Below are 18,191 nucleotides of genomic sequence, written 5' to 3'. Positions count from 1 at the left end.
TCTCCAGTCTGCTGCAAACGCTAGGCCTGGCCCTGGCCCTGCCCAGGTCCCTGCACTGACCCTCAGGGGTTCTTTCCATAGGGAACTCTGTCACAGGTGGCTTTATCCAGGTTCAGGTCAGGGGAGGTGGCCTGAGCTGAGTGCGTGCTGCCCAAGGGTGGGGGTCAGAGTGTCTGTGTACCAGGTTCATATCTGTGGTGGGGAGTACGCCTGGCTAACCTGGTTGACCCAGGCATTAAGTGGCAGGCCACAGTGCTTACTGCAGAGGGACTGGGGGTCTGAGCCTTGATTTTTCCATCTGAAAAATGGAGTCACCATTCCTGCACTGCCTCTTTTGTGGGGCGATGATGAACCTGCAGGGGAGGGAGCTGGGGGTGGGGGGGTGGGGAATGATGGTGGTACATGGACTGGCACTGCCCTCTGGTGGTCACAGTGAGAGTTGCCAGGCACCAATGTCTGGACCTAGACTGTGCTGTCACCTGGGAGCTTGATGGGTACGCTTCATCTCTGTCTTCTCCATCCTACTTTCTTCTTCCCCCCAAACCTCCCAGTGGCTCAGGTCAGGGATGATTCAATTCAGAAAACATCTATTCAGTAGAAATTGAACGGGTCCCTACTGTAGTCCTGCTCTGTGCTTGGTATGGGAGTTGCAGAGATGTCTCAGTAACACGGTCCAGGAACTGCAACCTTGTGAAGTCTGGGCTGTGCTGATGCTGGGTCATGGCCACCCCCTGGTATTCTCCAGCCTCCCCATCCACAGCAAGCCCTTGGGACTGGGTTGTGTCTTAAAACTTTCTGCTGACAAAGACAAATATCAAATGATATCGTTTATGGGCTTCCCTGGTAGCTCAGCTGGTAAAAAAATCGACCTGCAATGCAGGAGACCTGGGTTCAATCTCTGGGTTGGGAAGATTCCCCTGGAGGAAGGCATGGCAACCCACTCCAAGAATACTCCAGTATTCTTGCCTGGAGAATCTCCACGGACAGAGGAGCCTGATGGGTTGCAGTCCATGGGGTTGCAGAGTCAGACACTACCGAGCAACTAAGCACACATGTGTACAATCTAAAACATGACTTCCCAGGTGGCTCAGTCGTAAAGAATCTGCCTGCCAATGCAGGAGATGCAAGAGACATGGGTTTGATCCCTGGGTCAGGAAGATCCCCTGGAGCAGGAAATCACAACCCTTGCCTAGAGAATCCCATGGACAGAGGAGTCTGGTAGGCTACAGTCTACGCAGAGTCTTGTTCGCATGGTTGGACGAGACTAAGCGACTGATTGAGCACACAAAATATGACACAAGTGAAAAAAAATAGGGAGCTTCCCTGGTGACTCAGTGGTAAAGAATCTATGTCAACGCAGGAGATATGTGTTCAATCCCTGGTGCAGAAAGATCCCACATGCAGAGGAGCAACTAAGCCGGTGTGCTGCAACTACTGAGCCTGTGTGCTGCAATGACTGAAGCCCGCATGCCCTGGAGCCCGTGCTCCTCAACAAGAGAAGTCCCCGCAATGAGAATCCTGAGCACTGCAACTGGAATAAAGCCTGTGCAACAACTAAGATCCAGCACAGCCAAAAATAAGTAATTTTTTTTAAAAAATAAGGACTTTTCTGGCAGTTCAGTGGTTAAGACTCCATGCTTCCACTGCAGGAGGCGCAGATCTGGGGAACTGAGAACCCACATGCCTTGCGGTGCAGTAAAAAAAGAAAAAAAAAAGAGACACAAATGGAGCTATTTACAAAACAGAAGCGGACACACAGACCCAGAAAACAAACTGAAGGTTATCAGAGAGGGTGTAAATGAGGAGTTTGGGATTAGCAGAATCAAACTGCCATACATAAAACAGATTAACAACAAGGTCCTACTGTATAGCACAGGGAACTATTTTCAGTATATTGTAATAATGTATAATTAAAGAATATGAAAAAAACATATATATATATGTAACTGAACAACTTTGCTGTACACCAGAATCTAACACAACATTGTAAAGTCAACTATACTTCAAAAATATTAATAAAACTTTTTGCTGACAAACCATAGGAAAAATATGCATGCTTTATGTACCCCTATGTTCACAATAGCATTATTTACAGTGGCCAAGATACGGAAGCAAAATGTTTCATCAACAGATGAATGGATAGGGACTTCCCTGGTGTTTCCAGTGACTAAGACTCTGCACTCCCAATGCAGGGGGCCTGGGTTCAATCCCTGGTCAGGGAGCTGGATCCCACATGCCACAACTAAAAGTTTCTGCATGTCACAACGAAGATGGAAGAGCCCATGTGCCACAATGAATAAATAAATAAGTAATTTAAAAAACCAGATGTCCTTCAATTAAAAATAAATTTTGAAAAAATAAAAAAAAACCCAAGAATGGATATATATATATATATATACATTGCTTAGTTGCTCAGTCAAGTCAAACTCTTTGTGACACCATGGGCTGCAGCACACCAGGCTTCTCTGTCCTTTACCATCTCTCGGAATTTGCTCAAACTCATGTCCACTGAGTTGGTCATGTCATCTAACCATCTCATCCTCTGTTGTCCCCTTCTCCTGCCCTCAATCTTTCCCAGCATCAGGGTCTTTTCCAATGAATTGGCTCTTTGCATCAGATGGCCAAAGTATTGGAGCTTCAGCTTCAGCATCAGTCCTTCTAGTGAATATTCAAGGTTGATTTCTTTTAGGATTGACTGGTTTGAACTTCTTGCTGTACAAGCGACTCTCAAGTCTTCTCCAACACCACAGTTTAAAGGCATAAATTCTTCAGCCTTCTTTATGATCAAACTCTCATATCCATACATGACTACTGGAAAAACCATAGCTCTGACTATACAGACCTTTGTGGGCAAAGTGATCTTTCTGCTTTTTAATATGCTGTCTAGGTTTTTCATAGTTTTTCTTCCAAGGAGCAAGCATCTTTTAATTTCATGGCTGCAGTCACCGTTCACAGTGATTTTGGAGCCCAAGAAAATAAAGTCTGCCACTGTTTCCATTGTCTTCCCATCTATTTGCCATGAAGTGATGGGACTGGATGCCATGATCTGAGTTTTTTGGTTTTTTTTTTTTCCATAGTGAAAACTTTTATATTTGGAATTAGCCAGCTGGACTCAGTTTAGATGATCCCAATTTTGTTGGCAACATCTAAAGCATCATAGTCAGGAGCCAGTCGAACATATGCCTTCTTCTCTCCATCAGGCCTGATCAGAGTATTGACCTTAGCCACGTCAATGTCATAGAGCTTCTTCACAGCCTATTTAATTTGGTGCTTGTTGGCCTTAACATCCACGATGAACACCAGTGTGTTGTTGTCTTCTATCTTCTTCATGGCTGACTCGGTGGTGAGGGGGAATTTGATGATGGCATAGTGGTCAAGTTTGTTTCTCCTAGGGGCGCTCTTCCGAGGATATTTGGGCTGCCTCCTGAGCCGCAGTGTTTTGGGCCGCCGGAAGGTGGGTGACGTCCGGATCTTCTTTTTCTTGTGGCTGTGGACACCTTTCAACACTGCTTTCTTGGCCTTCAAAGCCTTTGCTTTGGCTTCAGCTTTAGGAGGGGCAGGGGCTTCCTTCTTCGCCTTCGGCGCCATCTTCATGAAAAGCGATCTGAGTTTTTTGAATGCTGAGTTTTAAGCCAGGTTTTTTTTTCACTCTCCTCTTTCACCTTCATCAAGAGGCTCTTTAGTTCCTCTTCCCTTTCTGCCATTAGGGTGGTGTCATCTGCATATCTGAGATTATTGATATTTCTCCCAGCAAACTTGATTTCAACTTGTGCTTCATCCATCCTGGCATTTCACATGAAGTACTCTGCATATAAGTTAAATAAGCAGGGTGACAATATACAGCCTTGATGTAGTTGTTTCCCAATTTTGAACCAGTTTGTTATGCCATGTCCAGTTCTAACTGTTGCTTCTTGACCTGCATACAGATTTCTCAGGAGGCAGGTAAGGTGGTCTGGTATTCCCATCTCTTGAAGAATTTTCCACAGTTTGTTGTGATCCACATTACGGGGGTTGTGGGATCTCAGTTCCATCCCTGACCAGGGACTGAACCTGGGAACTGAACCAAGGCAGTGAAATCCTGGAATCCTAACCCCTAGGCCACCAGGGAATTCCCATGGTGATCCAGGAATACTGAGTCACTTTTGTACAACAGAAATTAACATAGTGTTGTAGGTCAATTTTACTTTAAAAACAAATAGATTTGTGGTTACCAGAGGTGGGGGTGCAGAGGAAGGGGGAAGTGGGAGAAGGCAGTCAAAAGATAAAAGTACCAAGGAGGTAACGTATAACGCGATAAATATAATTAACACTGCTGCATGTTATATGTGAAAATCAGTAAGAGAGTAAATCCTAAGAGTTCTCATCACAGAAAAAAAATTGTTTTTGTTTCTTAAAGAAGATCAGTGAACTTGAAAATAAACCAATAGAAACAAAGGAAACTAAAGGACAGAGAGAAAAAGGCCAAAAGAAAAAGACAAAGAACAGAGCCTCAGTGCCCTGTGGTTCCTGTCAAGTGGTCTAACATACCACTAGAATTGAAATTCTAAAGAGAGACTTAGAAAAAATATTTAAAGAAATAAAAGTTGAAAAGTGTCCAAATTCTGATGAAAGCTATACATCCATGAATCTAAGAAGCTCAGTGAAGCCCAAGGAGAATAAAAGAAAACCCCACCAGAACACATCATGATCAGGTTGCTGAAAGCCAGTGATGAAGAGAAGACATTTTAAAGCATGTAGGAAAGAAAGACAGATTACATTTAGGGAAATAAAGATAAGAATGAATGCTAGTCCAAATTGAGATGTGTTGTAAGGTTACAGTCACAGTGGATTTACTATAAAAATGTAATCTCATTAATAATTGTGTTGATTACATGTTTACGTAATACTCTGGAGATTAATATTTTGGGTTAAATAAAATATATTACTAAAACTAATTTTGCCTGTTTTTTGGCTTAAAAAGTAAGCTTTTAAAATACAGCTGCTAGAACATTTAAAATTACGTGTTAGGAAACAAAACAAACTCATGGACATAGAGAACAGATTTGTGGTTGCCCAGGGGTAGGGCGTGGGGGAGGGATGGATTGAGGAGTTTGGGGTTAGTAGATGCAAACTTGGGGCTCCCCTGGTGGCTCAGATGGTAAAGAATCAGCCTGCAATGCAGGAAACCCAGGTTTGATCTCAGGGTTGAGAAGATCCCCTAGAGAAGGAAATGGCAACCCACTCCATTATTCTTGCCTGGAGAATTCCATGGACAGAGGAGCCTGGCGGGCTACAGTCCATGGGGTCTCAAAGAATTGGACATGACTGAGCAAATAACACCGGATGCAAGCTATTATATATAGAATGGATACACAACAAAGTCCTACTGCATAGCATAGGAAACTATATTCAACACACTATGATTACTCACAGTGGAAAAGGATACGATAAAATTACATCTGTGGTTTGTGTTTATGGCTCCCATTCAATTTCTATTGGACAGCATTGCTCTGGAATCCCTGCTTTAGTCAGCAGCCAAAGTAATCTTTTTATAAATGTAAGTAAGACCATGTTGCTCTCTTGCTGGAAAACCCCTGGTGGTGTCCTATCCCAGGAGTATCCAAGCATGCGCGACTCTTGATGTCTTTGTTCCTACTTTTCCCATTCCTGAACAGCTCTTCCCCCATATCAGTTCAGCTCAGTTGCTCAGTCATATCTGACTCTTTGTGACCCCATGGACTGCAGCATGCCATGCTTCCCTGTCTATCACCAACTCCTGGAGCTTGCTCAAACTCATGTCCATTGAGTTGGTGATGCTATCCAACCATCTCATCCTCTGTCATCCCCGTCTCCTCCTGTTTTCAATCTTTCCCAACATCAGGGTCTTTTCTAATGAATCAGCTTTTTGCATCAGATGGCCAAAGTATTGGAGCTTCAGCTTCAGCATCAGTCCTTCAAATGAGTATTCAGGACTGATTTCCTTTAGGATGGACTATAGGTGGGGCTTACTTGCTTAATTCACTTTGGCCTCTGTCCAAATGTTACCTCCTCAGGGAAGCCCTCCCAGAACACCCTTTCTGAAACAGTAGCATCTGTTCCTCCTTCTACTTATTTGGCTCTTTTTCTCTTCCACAATGCTTACCACCAGAGGATATCATAGGTGGTGTCATCATGTGACATTATAGTTAGTGTTCAGTTCAGGCCAGTCCAGTTCAGTAGCTCAGTCGTGTCCGACTCTTTGTGACCCCATGAACTGCAGCACGCCAGGCCTCCCTGTCCATCACCAACTCCCGGAGTCCACCCAAATCCATGTCCATCGAGTCGGTGATGCCATCCAACTATCTTATCCTCTGTTGTCCCCTTCTCCTCCTGCCCTCAATCTTTCCCAGCATCAGGGTCTTTTCAAATGAGTCAGCTCTTCGCATCAGGTGGCCAAAGTATTGGAGTTTCAGCTTCAACATCCGTCCTGCCAATGAACACCCAGGACTGAACTCCTTTAGGATGGACTGGTTGCATAGTTAGTGTTACCTCGTCTGTTTTCCTGGAGTGGAAGCTCCTGAGGGTATGGACTTGTCTTGTTCATCGCTGTATCCCCAGTTCCTAGAACAGAACCATGCCCTTGGCAGGAGCTCAGTGAAGACTTGTTGAGTTAATGAATGAAACCATGACAGGTTCCAAGAGTCGGGAGAAATCCTGCATGGCCAAGTGGAGGGGATGACAGGGGATGGCAGAGGTGCAGGTGGGTGAGGTGGGAGTCCCAAACAAGAGTGAATGTGTTGCCAAAAAGCTGGACTCCTCTTGGCCAGGATGATAGTAAAACTATGTAAGATTGGAATATTTTGGGTGACAAAGTAGGAGAGATGCCAGAAACTGATTTTCAGCACTCATCGTAGAGGACAGGGAGTTTTCACAGTGTGTCTGTGTATTATTACTTTAAAAGTAAGATTTTGTTTATTTATGGGCTGCACTGTGGGGCTTGTGGGATCTTAGTCCCCTGACCAGGGATTGAACCCATGACCTGGTAATAAAAGTGCTGAATCCTAACCACTGGACTGCCAGGGAATTCCCTAAAAGCAAGATTTTATTCAGACACATGCAATGTTCATAAAAGCACTATTTACAATAGCCAAGACATGGAAACAACCTAAATGTCCACCAGCAGATGAATGGATAAAGAAGATGTGTGTATACACAAGGGAATACTACTCAGCCATAAAAATGAAAATGCCATTTGCAGCAACATAGATGGACCCAAAGATTACTACACTAAGTGAAGTAAGTCAGACAGAAAAAGAAAATACCGTATGATATCACTCATAAGTGGAATCCAAAATATGGCACAAATGAACTTATTTACGCAACAAAAACAGACTCACAGGCATAGAGAAGAGACTTGTGATTGCCCAGGGGGAGCGGGAGGGATGGCGCGGGCCACTCTGATTCTCCTTTCTGGCTTGTACCTCTCCTTTCAGGCTGTGTCATGGATACCTGGCTCATGCTGTCAGCACTAGGAGGCTCTGTCCCAGGCCCAGACCTTGGGCACAGCTGCTGTCCTGGGCTCTGGCTTTGAGTGGTGGCTGTAGGAAAAGGGCTCCTGGAATAATCCTTAGCTTGGATAGGGGTGTGAGTGAGAGGGGTGGGTTAGATTAGAGATGGATTCTTGTGGATGGGGGTGGGGTGGATGGGAGCATAGGATTACAACAATTTAAAAGAGAGAATGAGGAGAGACATCAGGCCTCAACAGAAGGAGGGCTGGAAAGGAGGTGGCACATTAGGAGGGAACTTAACCAGGATTTGGTGACTGACAGTACTGAAGAGAAGGAAATTGGGGCACCAAGAATGATCCCAAGGCTTCAAAAGAATCAGTGATGTAGCCATCTTCTTTGGTCTGTAGGTTCCTTCAGTCCAATGGCACAGAAATGGCCTCTGAACTCCTCTGTTGCTCCACAGTTCATTCAGGGTTTACGGAGACCCCCACAGGGACCCGTCCTGCGCTGCGCTCTGAGGGACACGCTCCCTGTGCTGAGCGCAGGTCTTGTTTTGGAGACAGACACAGCATGGCCACTGCGGCCATCGCATAAAGGATGCTCGGGGGGCCGAGGAGGACCGGGTCGGAGAAGTTTTTATGCGGAGACATCTAAGCGGGGTCTCCGGAAGAATGGGTGTTTGCCAGAGTGGGCAAAGTGAATGAGGGCGGAGGTAAAGCACAAGGAAAGGCTGTAAGACGACTTAAGAAATAAGAAAGAAGGCTGTCGAGCGGCTGGTGCACCGCGGGTGTCAGCGCCAGGATCAGAGTGTGACGCGCCAGACCTGGCAGCGCGTGGAGACCATACTGGAGTTAGGATTTATTCCCCAATCAAAGGGGGAAAGACTCAACTCACAGATTAGCTCCAGGGAAGGCAGCCAAAAAACCTCGGGCTGGAGCGGAACTAGGGGCTGTCCCCCAGTTAAAGACCTCCAAGTCCGGGTACCCGAATCCCAGGCAAGCTGCGGCTTTGGGCAAAACCATTCTGCGGAGTCGGAGAGGGGAGAAAAGCCCAGTACTCTGAGCCGAAGTCCGCAGAAACAGCTGGAACATCCACTCGCCTCTTCTCGCTGTTCTCTTACTTTTTGTGCTCTGGCCCACACCCATAAACTCGTCTCGCCGCGCGTCCCCTCGCTCAGGGCACCACCATTTGCTCCTCGGCCGCCCCCTTCCGCGCATGGTACGGCCCCGCGGGCGTGCATCCAGACACAGGTTATAAAGCCCCAGCTGCACGAGTCAACAGGGGACTCAAGATGCGCCCTAAAGTGTCGGGGCCGGGTTCTGCTCGGAACCGGCCGGGACCCGGGGATCCGGCGGCAGTAGCCGCAGCTCCTCCATCCGCAACCAATCCGGCTCCGGAGCCCTCTGCCGTGCCTGAGCCCGCCTCTGCGCAAGCACCCGCGGCCGGACAGAGAGCAGGATCCGGTTTCGCAGCCGTCTAGGGACCCTCAGCCGGGGCTCGCCGGGCCTCTGTGGCTGGATCGGAGGCTGGAACCCAGCGCGCATCCGCATTCTCGGCCGTCCAGGGGAATCCCCAGTCCGTGCCCGACAACTCGGATGCGTCGCGGACTCGCTTCATATTCCAAGGGCCGTCCTTTGGTCCCCGAGCCACTGACTTGGGGACTGGAAAGGCCACGAACATCTTGACGACACCGGCTGCCTACATCGGCCAGCGGCCTGGGGTGTCCGGTCTCGAGCGTGCCGCCTTTATTCGGGAGCTGGAGGAAGGTAAACTTGGTCCCTGGGCCCCCGGAGGAGGACGAGTAGGACTAGGGCAGCAGCAGGGAGGAGGAGGCCCCGTCGGATCTAGGCGCCCGCTGGCACTCAGTCCCACCCCTCCGCCCACCCTAGCGAAGTCACGGTCAGCGGCGCCTCTCGGGTCTCGTCTCCCCCGTATCCTTCCCCGCTTCTCTCGTTCCCAGACTTCCGTCGGTGGGTCGGGCCCCGGGGCCCCCTCTTCGCTCCTGTTGCTGCGGCAGACCTGCGCACTCTCAGTGCCCCCTCGCAAGGCTACCGCAGTGCCAGGGGAGGGGCGGGGGGCTGCGGGTAGGCGCTGCCGGGTGCCCTATGAGCCTCCGCTGGACGCCAGCGACCGGGAGGTGGGTGGACAGAGGGGGCGGTTTTGCCAACGTCGGGATCAAGATCCGGCTTCCCCCACAAAACAATCTTGAGGGTGGGTGGAGCCTCAGACAGAAACTGCCTCTTCTTCTCCCGCCTCCCCTCGCTCCTGGGACGCTGGAGCTCCCCTATAGGGTCTAGAGGCTCAGGTGGCCCCTTCCCCAGTACTGGAGAAGTCTCCTCCTCCTCGCCTCGCGCAACAGGTGAGGCATGAGTGACTGTGTTTGTTTTTGTGACCCGTGAGGCTGCAGTGAGCTGGCCAGGGCTGCCCTCTGGGTAAGGGATGTTGAGTCGGTCGGCGCTGAACTTCCGCTGGCCACCTCCAATCTCCTAGGTTCCAGGGACTGTAGGACTGTGATCACAGTACCTCACTTAATACCTTTCCCCCAAGGGGGAAAATTGAGTCTAGTTGGCCCTGGGAGCAGGGAAGGGAGTGCTGACCACGAGGGGTATGGAGAGGATATTGGCGGCAGAAAGGGAATTCCATCTTCATCCTCTTTGCTGACCCTTGCCGTTGAGGGCCAGAGAAGGCGATGGCACCCCACTCCAGTACTGTTGTCTGGAAATCTCATGGGTGGAGGAGCCTGGTAGGCTGCAGTCCGTGGGGTCGCGAAGTGTCGGACACGACTGAGCGACTTCACTTTTACTTTCCACTTTCATGCATTGGAGAAGGAAATGGCAACCCACTCCAGTGTTCTTGGTTGAGAATCCCAGGGATGGGGAAGCCTGGTGGGCTGCCGTCTATGGGGTCGCACAGAGTCGGACACAGCTGAAGCGACTTAGCAGCAGCAGCTGCTGTTGAGGGTAGAGAACAGTAAGGTGCGTGCGTGCTCAGTCGCGTCCGACTCTTTGCGACCCCCATGGACTATATCCCGCCAGGCTTCTCTGTCCATGGGATTCTCCAGGCATGAATACTGGAGTGGTTTACCTTTCCCTTCTCCAGGGGATCTTCCCGACCCAGGGATTGAACCCGGGTCGCTTGCATTGTAGGCGGATTCTTTACCGCTGAGCCACCAGGGAAGCCCCGAACACTACGGTGCCGGGTATTATATGCTCCCTTTTTCCTGACTTGGCTGCCCACTTTTTCCTGCAGTGCTGTGTCCTGACCTCTGTCCTCTCGTCAAGAAGATCACCCAAGAAGAGGTCAAAATGATGTTAAGTTTGCTGGAGGAGGTGTGTGTTGCCCACCCTACCTGGGCCAGCCCCACCCTCAGCCAGGCTCCCGTTTTCACTATGTCTGTATGGGTAGGCGTCTTCCTGCCTGGCTATCTCTCTTGGGGCTAAGCTGGGGGTCCCTGTTGTGGAAGATAGGTAGATGTGTGATATTCAGGCTGGAGAGCTCTTAGCACCATCCGGTCTGATCTCTTTTTCCATAGGGGGAAACTGAGTCAGGTCCCATAGTGGGTTCATAGTAAGCTCTTGTCTGGTTCCTTGGAGAACTAGGGGATGGAGGGGATTTCCCCGAGTAGCCTTGCTTCCCTCTGACCCTTAGCTTCTCCCACGTGTCTGGGAGACCCCAGCAGCCAGAAACCCTATTCCCCAATGGATGGGGGTCCTTCTGTAGAGAGAACGGGACCTGAACATGACAGCCTGCATTGGCCAGTCCCTGGTGAAACAAAACAGTGTTCTGTTGGAGGAGAACAGCAAGCTGGAAGCCATGCTGGATTCGGCCAAGGAGGAGGTATCTGGGTGGGGAGGAGCAGGGAGGGGTGTATCTCAGGCCTGCTGCCAACCCACCGTGCCAGGGTCTGTGCCTGCCTCTGCCCTCACCCGACCCTGGGCTCCTCTTCCCCTGCCAGATTTTACATCTCAGACAGCAGGTGAGCCTGCGGGATGACCTCCTTCAGCTGTACTCAGACTCTGATGAGGAGGAGGATGAAGATGAAGAAGAGGAAGAGGAAGAGGAGGAAGATGAAGAAGAGGAGGAGGGGGAGGAAGAAGAAGAGCAGAGGCCTGAACATACCTGTGAAGCCTCAGAGCTGTGAGTGTCCTGCCATTTTTTTTTTGTTTCAATTTTTCCCATGCCTCATGGCTTTCAGGATCTCAGTTCCTGGACCAGAGACTGAGCCCAGACCACAGCAGTGAGAACGCCGCATCCTAACTACTGGACCACCAGGAAATTACCCATGAGTGTCCGGCCTTTGCACTGGGGTTGTCCCTTCTCTGAGCTTCAGTTTCCTTGTTTGGAAACAGGAATGCCATATATCTGCCAGTGGGGTTGCTGGGGCTAATTGAGGCCACCGCATCAGCCTGGGATTGGTGGGGGTGGGTTGGGGGGCTGGGGAAGCCCTGGGTGGGCTGGGAACTGGATTCCCCAAGCCCATGCACCCTGACTTCCATCACTCCCTCTGCTAGGACTCCTGTGACGGAGTCTGCGTCGCACCACTGCCTGCAGCTGGAGGCCCTGCGGGAGCAGCTGCGGCTACTGGAGGAGGAGAATGAGCAGCTTCGAGAGGAGGTGAGGATGGGGGAGAGGGCGTGCTCCTGGTAGAGGGTGTTGACTCCCCAGCCCCGTCCTTTCTCCCTTCCCCCAGGTCTCTCAACTCGACGACCTTGAGGAGGAGGAACAGATATTCATCCTGGATTGTGTGGAGCAGTTTTGTACGTGAACTTGTAACTTGGGGTAGGGGCTTGTCCCAAGGAGCAGAGGGAAGACCCCAGGACTTCAAGTCACAGCTCTAGCTGTGTGAGCTTGGACAAGTTCCTTTACCTCTCTGAACCTTCATCTTTAGAATGGGGGTTAACCATCTTGGCCCTGCTGATGTCTCCAGGGGTTACAGTTGAGAAAGTGCTTTGTGCAAACAGTTAAGAGCTATAGAGGCACTCTGGGGCTCCCTTAAGCCTGCCTCCTCTTGTTTCTTGGGGAGGGGGAGGGAGGGGGCCATGAGCTGTCAGAGACCAGGCCCGCATCCCCCCAGGCACTGTATTAGGCAGAGACTGTGCCTGGCACCATGTGGTTATGAAGAAGAGTGAGGCATAGTGTTTGTCCCCGAGGAGTTCAGGCCTAGCTGGGCAGACAGAGACTCGAGGTGGCAACAGCTGAACAGCAGCTGGAGTGAAGTGCTGTTGCCCTCACCCCGAATCTGGCCTTCCTTCCCTCAGGTTCCCTGAATGACCCCGTGGCCCCAGGCCCCTGGAGCAGGAGTCCTCACATTCTGTTGCTTCTGCCTCGTAGGAAAGGCTCAAGTCTCCTTCCTCTTCCCCATCCCAGCTACCTCTAGCCCTGGCCATCTGTTACATGGTCTCTCTGTCTCCATTCCTGCTCTCCTAGGCCCTTCTGCACACAGCCCAAAGGAGTTTTCTAAAGCCAGACTATTGGTCCTCTGCCTAAAACGCCCAAGTAACTCCCTATTGGCCAAAAGATAAACCCCACCCTCCCTACCCCAGCCCTAGTTACCTGGGCCCTGCCCACTGCTCCACACTCTTTCCTGGTGTCGTGATCACCTCTGGGCCCCTCCACACTCTGCCTGGGCCCTGTTGCCACTTCTGCCTGGTGAGACCCACTTGTCCTGTGGAGGTCCTAGCTTCATAGATCTTGCCAGGCTGGACTGGGTGTGGCAGCTGGGACCCTGGATGCACCCTTTATACTTGCTGCACCTTAGTTCGTAATTTGCACTATTGTGATTTATTTTTCCCTCAGTTTCCACACTAGCCTTGAGCTCAGTGTGGGCTGGGGCCGGTCTTGCTGACCGCTTGCCCAGCACCCTGCTCTGTGTCAGTCAGTAAACGTTTATTGAAAAGAAGACCTGAGTGAGGGATGTTAAGCCTCATGGAACCTTGGGTACCTGGCGGGGTGCAGGCAGACAGGGGCATCTGGGAGACTGAGGGCCCCGGGGAGCCAGGGTTGACCTTTCCCCACTCATCCCCAGCGGAGGCCAGCCAGCAGATGGCTGAGCTGTCGGAAGTGCTGGCGCTCAGGATGGAGAACTATGAACAGCAGCGGAGGGAGGTCGCCCAGCTGCAGGTCCAGGTCATGAAGCTAGAGCGGTGCTGCCGGTCGGTGCATCGGGGTGTATGTGGGGCTTCCTCCTCCTGTCACAGCCCCCTGGAACCCATGCCCCCTTCTCCCTGCCCCCACCCCAGGGGACTCAGCTCAGAGGCCTCTCTCTTGTGTCAGAGTTGGAGGAGACATCAGGGAGCCCTTCGTCCTGTCCCCTTGTCCCAAGTTGGGGTCCGAGCCTAGAGACACAGGGTGTTCCCAGGAAACAGGCCACGTGACTCCACCCTCTTTGGCCTTGTCCCATGTGACTTCTGTTTTAAAGAGCTGCTGACACTCACTGATGTGCCTGGGGAGACTTGCCGGCAGCAGGGGCTGCAGGGGTGTGGGAGACCTGCGGTGGGGGTTCACTCGCCTTTGGTCCTTCCAGTATGGGGCTGAGACTGAGAAGTTGCAGAAGCAGCTGGCTTCGGAGAAAGAAATCCAGATGAAGCTCCAGGATGAGGTGAGGCTTCTCCTGAGCTCCCGGGACCCCTGGGTGGCCGCCTGAGTCTAATCAGCCCCTTGAGCAGGGGCTGAGTCTGTCCTTTCCACATCCTCAGGCTCTGGCACAGGGCCTGGCAGGCGGCAGTTCAGTTGGGGCCTGAATGAAGTAGAGTCCAGGAGTCACCCTGTGTCATTATATGGGTCTAGAGTCTGGGCCTGTTGCCTCTTTGCCCAGGCTTCCCGGCCCCTTTGGGAGAGAGTGGGCAAGATGTCCGGGCTGGGTGCACCTGGGTCCCATCAGAGCCTGTGGGCGGGTCCCCAGCTGCAGGACCTGCAGGAGAAGTACTCGGAGTGTGGGGACATGCTGATGGAAGCCCAGGAGGAGGTGAAGACCCTTCGCCAGCAGGCCCCGGCATCCGCTGGCTCGGTCATCCACTACACATACACTGTACCTCTGGTGAGGCCCCCGGCTCCTGCCTGTTACCTCTGTGTGCCCTATGTCTGTCTGCAGTCCTTTCTGGGCCCGGAGGTGTGTGTGGGGTCTTCTGCTGGGATCTTCTGGTAATGTCCCCCCTCTCCGTCCATAGGAGGCACTTTCTGATTTCCAGGAGACCCTGGCTGAGGAGCTCAGAATGTCTATAAGGAGGATTATCTCAGACCCTGTGTTTCTTATGGAAAGGTGCGCGCTGGGCCGCAGTCCCTTGCCTGCCCCGCACTCACTCTTGCCTCCCTGGTCAGCAGCAGCCTTGCTGGTAATGGGAGGGGTTTGCCCGATCACCCCCCTCCTCCGCCATGGCGTCTTTCCTCCTGCCTCGTCGGGCCCTGGCCCTTCCACTCAACACCTGTCCTCTGTGTCCACGTTCTGGGTCCCTCACTTCTCCCTGGGATTTTTCTGCATCATGGGTCTCCAGGGATTTCACACTTTCAGCTTCCCATTGCCTTGGGACAGCAAAGGCCCTTTTCTCTATTGAAGGAATTATGAAGTGACTCCAGAGGAGACATCAGACCTGGGGTAAGCCGACCAGGGTCTCCCTCTTCACTTGCTCTCACTTTTCAGCAGCCAGACAACTCCCTGCCACTGGCTTTGTGATCCTTGCTGCCCTGGATAAGGTCTGGCTCATGGGCCGACTGGGCTGAGATGTTCTGGGAGGGAGACTCTCTAACCCTTTGCCTTCAAATCTTGCCCTATAGGTGGCCCTCTGATTAGAGGCCTCTCCAAGCGGGTACTGAAGCCTTCACTTCTCCCAGCCAGAGTCTACGAGGCAAATGGGCACTGGCTTAGGAGCCAGGAATGCTGGGATTAAGTCCCAGCTTGAGCCCTTTACTGGCTGTGTGTCCTTGGACAAGTTACTTGACCTGTCTGAGCCTTACTAAAATGGATTTGTTCCTATGGCAACTAGACCTGGGATGGGTTATGAAAGTTGAATAATGAAGGAGGAGGGCAGAGGAGATGTTATTGCTAGTGTGTTCTATGCAGTAGGGTGAAGGGGGGGCTTGTGCAGTGTTGGTGACCATTCTTTTTGCCAGGGCCATGGGCTGGGTGTTTGAGGCCTTGAGGTTAGTACCCAGCTGCCTTCTCCCCTGGCTGGGACAGAACTTGGGAGTAACCATCAGGGTCTGCATGGAGCCTGGGGTTGAGTGGGAGCCACGGTGGCTGGAGCTCCGGGCTGCAGATGAAGGGGGAGGCTCTGGCTTAGAGGGGGTAGGAAAAGATTTTCCTGTCTGCCTGAACAGATATGAGCTTCGCTACAGAGAGAAGCAAACACAGGAGCAGGGGCTTGAGGCTGGGGAGGGGCTGATGCTGGCTGAGGATTTTGTGCCTGCGGAAGAGTTGGTGCCTGAGGAAGAGCTGGGGGCCATAGAAGAGGCAGTGCCAGCTGAGGAGAGGGTAACAGAAGAGGCGGAGCTGGTGTCGGAGGAAGCTGAGGCCTGGGAGGACCTGGAGCCGGAGGCGGATGAAGTGACTCAGATGAACATGGTGACCTCAGTCCTGGAGGCCAGCGGCTTGGGCCCCTCGCACTTGGACACAAAGTATGTCCTCCAGCAGCTGGCCAACTGGCAGGATGCCAATTTCATCAGGCGGCAGCTGAGGCAGAAGATGCTCCAGAAAGGTAAGTGCTCCCGTGGGGGCCTCCCTCTGGCCAGCCTGACAAGCTGCAGATCATCAAGCTCATGAAAGGTGAGGGTAGGTGAGCCCCTCGAGGGATCACTTACCCCAGCCCAGGCCCACCCAGCATGCTGATTTGCATTGACTTAGCATATCATTTACATAGACCCCTCAGGTCCCCAGCAGTGGGAACTGTGGCCCTGATGCTTATTTAAGTGATATTTGCATAGGATTCCAGTTCTCCACCCTCTTTGGTCCTAGGGGCTGGGCTGGGGGTCAGGGCTGGGGCTGCAGCCTCCCGCTGTGCCTCAGCTTCCTGACTCTGCCTGCCCCCTTTCCCTGTACCCCACCCTACCTCCCCGATTCCCAAGGCCCCCCAACCCTGCAGCAGTGGCAGCAGCAGGCCGAAATAAACATGGGGGGTGGAGCCCGGGGTGCCAAACCAGGACTTTCGGAGGCTGAAGGACGAAGTGGCCAGCCATACTCCCAAAGCCTGGGAGGAAGGGGGGCCTTCTTGGACCCCCCCAGGCAATTGGGATGAAGGCCTCTGCCAGCAAGGGCCACAGTCAGAACTGTCCCCTGGCTGAGTCGGAAGGTGTGCTAGGGTCTCCTACAGGGTGGGTCCGGTAAGGGTCTCCTCTCCCTAGCTGGAAGTCCCAGAGGTTGGTACAGCATCCAGCGAGTCCAGGCCATGTCCTGGGCCGTGAGAACCCTGCCTTGAGGAGCTCATGCAAATAGTCAAAGATGATTTAGTGACTCAAATTACCTTCTTTAATCTTCATACCCCTGTAGGTAGGTATTATCCCCATTTGGTGCGAAACTGAGGTTCAGAGAGCAGAGTGATTTGTTCGAGGTCACGGAAGCTCTTTTCTTCACTGCTGTGTCATCATGCCTCCCCTCACCCATCCCTCCTCTCTGACCTGGTCTGTGTGCCTTCTTGGCCTGCTGGGTCTGCTGTGAGGTTTACAACCTGTTGGCAGCCTCATCACTCCGTCTGGACCGCCCTGACTCGGTGGCCCTTTGGTCACTGCTGGGTGGCCTCATCAGGGTTGCCCCGTACGGTTGTGCAGGTTGTACACTGAATGGTGACCACCATGGCTGGGCAGTGGGCAGCCTGCATAACTATCAGCAGCTTCTGTCTCTTTCTGACGTAGCTGAGCAGGTCCAGCCCCTGCGTGCTGCCCAGGCCAAGCCTGTGGTCCTCAGGCCTCCAGTTCACATCCACTCCCTTCTCTTCCAGGCTCTGCTGTTCCCCAGCAGCCTCCAGAGGCCCCACAGACTGCCTGAGGCCCTTCCTTCTGCTGCCTGGCCAAGCCCCACTCTCCCCAGGCCCCCCTTCCCATGCTCCAAAGCGGGACCCCTGATCTGTCACCAACTCACCCCAGACGAACCTGGACTGGAACTTGAGGGCCTAAGCCTCGAGCCTCTTCTGGGAGACGCTGAAGGAACCCCGGCCCTTGTCCTGCAGCTGGTGCAAAAGCTGTGGCTGCTAGACCTGGGTCCCATGGTGGCTCTGGGGGTGAAGAAGCCCAGGGGAAGGCCCCACCAGCTACCAGACCCAGCTCTGAACTGGAGGCGGGGCTCAGGCCCTGGGCAGAGGAATTGTTCTGAGAACCCTGGTAATTGGACACCCCTCACCCCTTGACCCCCAAATTAAAGGTGGCTTCCCTGTCCTGGGTGACTTTTAGGGACCTGGTCATCGTTTCCTGTTCTTGGCTCTTTCTTCCCAGTTCCTAGTTACTCTTTGTAACCAGAAGTGTCTGTCTGTGTGGGTGAGGACTCCCTCTGCCTGGTGGGGTCCTCCCCACCCTATCTCCTCCCCTCCCCACCTGTGCCCTGTGAGTATCCAGGCCCCCCCAGGCCCTGTCACCCACCGGCATCTCCTCAGTGCCCCCTCTTTCCTTCCCTCTCCCCATCTTTACTTATAAACCGTGGAGTCGGGGCCCAGGCCCCGCTGGTACCTGCCCTAATCCCCACAGTGCTTCCCACACTCCTGTTGCTTGTCAGCCTGTGTATGTGCAGGAAATAAAGGACCTGTG

General features: G+C 52.4%; 1 protein-coding gene and 1 pseudogene across 1 annotated transcript; one reads left to right on the top strand and one right to left on the bottom strand.

Annotated features, from left to right (window-relative positions):
- Window positions 1–3,063: 3,063 nt before the first annotated feature.
- Window positions 3,064–3,597, bottom strand: LOC129544401 (large ribosomal subunit protein uL23 pseudogene; annotated as a pseudogene).
- A 4,067-nt stretch (window positions 3,598–7,664) lies between these two features.
- On the top strand, window positions 7,665–18,191 carry HAP1 (huntingtin associated protein 1). Its single transcript, XM_088829107.1, is given in 16 exon segments — window positions 7,665–9,232; window positions 10,716–10,795; window positions 11,187–11,303; window positions 11,422–11,603; window positions 11,978–12,080; window positions 12,157–12,223; window positions 13,492–13,622; window positions 13,990–14,064; window positions 14,368–14,502; window positions 14,633–14,724; window positions 15,019–15,057; window positions 15,780–16,156; window positions 16,541–16,574; window positions 16,576–16,666; window positions 16,668–16,747; window positions 17,393–18,191. Coding segments are annotated over 16 exon segments (2,406 nt in total). The 5' UTR covers window positions 7,665–8,757; the 3' UTR covers window positions 17,721–18,191.

The sequence above is a fragment of the Moschus berezovskii genome, chromosome 20 (assembly GCF_049115385.1).
Source record: "Moschus berezovskii isolate FMDL1 chromosome 20, NW_MosBer_1.0, whole genome shotgun sequence".
Lineage (NCBI taxonomy): Eukaryota > Metazoa > Chordata > Mammalia > Artiodactyla > Moschidae > Moschus > Moschus berezovskii.
The sequence above is the reverse complement of the archived record's forward strand: the minus strand, read 5'-3'. Positions and strand labels throughout refer to the sequence as shown.